The sequence below is a fragment of the Pundamilia nyererei genome, unplaced genomic scaffold (genome assembly GCF_000239375.1).
Source record: "Pundamilia nyererei isolate P.nyererei 1_Seehausen unplaced genomic scaffold, PunNye1.0 scaffold00090, whole genome shotgun sequence".
Lineage (NCBI taxonomy): Eukaryota > Metazoa > Chordata > Actinopteri > Cichliformes > Cichlidae > Pundamilia > Pundamilia nyererei.
This window is the reverse complement of record NW_005187491.1, coordinates 326949-328494: the sequence shown is the minus strand read 5'-3', so window position 1 is coordinate 328494 and position 1546 is coordinate 326949. Positions and strand designations below refer to the sequence as shown.

Sequence of the window (1546 nt, the reverse complement as noted above, 5' to 3'; positions counted from 1 at the left end):
AACACAACTTTTTTAATGTGCTCCTGAGCCCTCCTTATTCCAAACATCTGATTTCTACAATTGTACATTTGTTTGATGACAGTGTTGAGGCGTGGATTATGAGGATAAGAGACGCTTGGAGGGATGAACTGGGTATAGAAATATTGGAATCAATGTGGGACAAGTGCTTATCCAAAATTAATTCCTGCCCTTTTAACAGTAGACATCAATTAATACAATTTAAAGTTGTCCATCAGCTACACTACTCCAAGGTTCGACTACACAAAATGTATTCTTCAACTTCCCCCATATGTGACAGATGTAAAATATCAGATAGAATACTGGCTCATGCTTTATGGCATTGTCCCTCATTGACTAATTTCTGGTCAAGATTATTTGATTGGTACTCTAAAGCTTCCGGAATCTTCGTCTTGCAGTTTTTGGTTGCATACATTCCAGAACTATTCCTGCAACTACGCGGGTACCAGTCGATCTTGGAATGATGGTTGCGAAAAGACTTATCCTAAAGGAATGGAAGTCTGATGTTCCTCCCTCCTTCAATGTCTGGCTCAATTACATGCTATCAGTCATACAAATGGAAAATATTCGATACCTACAAACTTCTGCAGTAAATGTTTTCTCAAAATCCTGGACTCTGTTTTTTAATTACCTTGGGAAAGCCCTGGTTATATGAACATGTGTCATGGCGCTGTGGTTTCTCTGTTTGTTACAAATGCATGATATTTGATTTACTCTTGATACTGGTAGTTTTTATTATTACTGTGCTATTTCTTGTCTTCTTGCCCTGCCTTAGCACCTGAGCTGTATTTATTTGTTTGTTGATGGGGTTTTCTATATTGAAAAATTTAAATAAAATATTGCAAAAGAAATGTTTTCAGTTGCATGGGTTTTCATTTGACTACTCACCATTTGTGACAGGAGTTTGTTCTGTTGCCTTATTTTGCACCTTTACTTCATCATATACTGTTTCTTCCTTTTTAACTGAAAGGTTTAAAAATGAATTAGTAATCACAAGTTATCAAATAACAGGACATTCTAATGCTTATTTCATTATTTGGACTTAACATTACAGTATCTTTAATCCATGTTCTCCCCCTGTCTTATAACTATTGCCTAAGAGGAAGAAAGGATCAACTGCCTTAAAAACCTTTAAATATGCTTCATTACATTCTTCTGAAATCTTTTTTCTTTTTTTGGTCACATTGTAATCTTTGGTGGAGGTTGCTTAAATGGGAAGTGAAAATATTAGTGTGTGGCTTCACATCCATTATACTGAAAATATTACATAAATACCCTGAGTTGATTAATCTCTTTTTCTTTCGCTTTTTCTTTCTTTTCAAATGGACCAATATGGCAAGGCCGGGATGGTCCACTTGGTAGAGTGAATCCATTGGGCATCTTTCTTGGCCTTTAGACAACAATTCTGATGGCAAAAGAACCAGGTGGGGAAAAAAGAAGAAATGCTTTCATGTTTTTCATTTGACTACTCACCATTTGTAACAGGAGTTTGTTCTGTTGCCTTATTTTGCACCTTTACTTCATCATA

At 35.8% G+C, this 1546-nt stretch overlaps 1 protein-coding gene across 1 annotated transcript in view; it reads right to left on the bottom strand.

Annotated features, from left to right (window-relative positions):
* Positions 1–1398, bottom strand: part of LOC102214625 (NKG2-D type II integral membrane protein-like) — a 3773-nt gene extending 2375 nt beyond the window's left edge. Inside the window, exons 1-3 of the mRNA XM_005739266.1 lie at positions 1374–1398; positions 907–981; positions 768–775 (exon numbers count right to left, since the gene is read on the bottom strand). Coding sequence (XP_005739323.1) covers positions 768–775; positions 907–981; positions 1374–1398 — 108 coding nt within the window. The remainder of the gene's footprint in view (positions 1–767; positions 776–906; positions 982–1373) is intronic.
* Between the last annotated feature and the right edge of the window lie 148 nt (positions 1399–1546).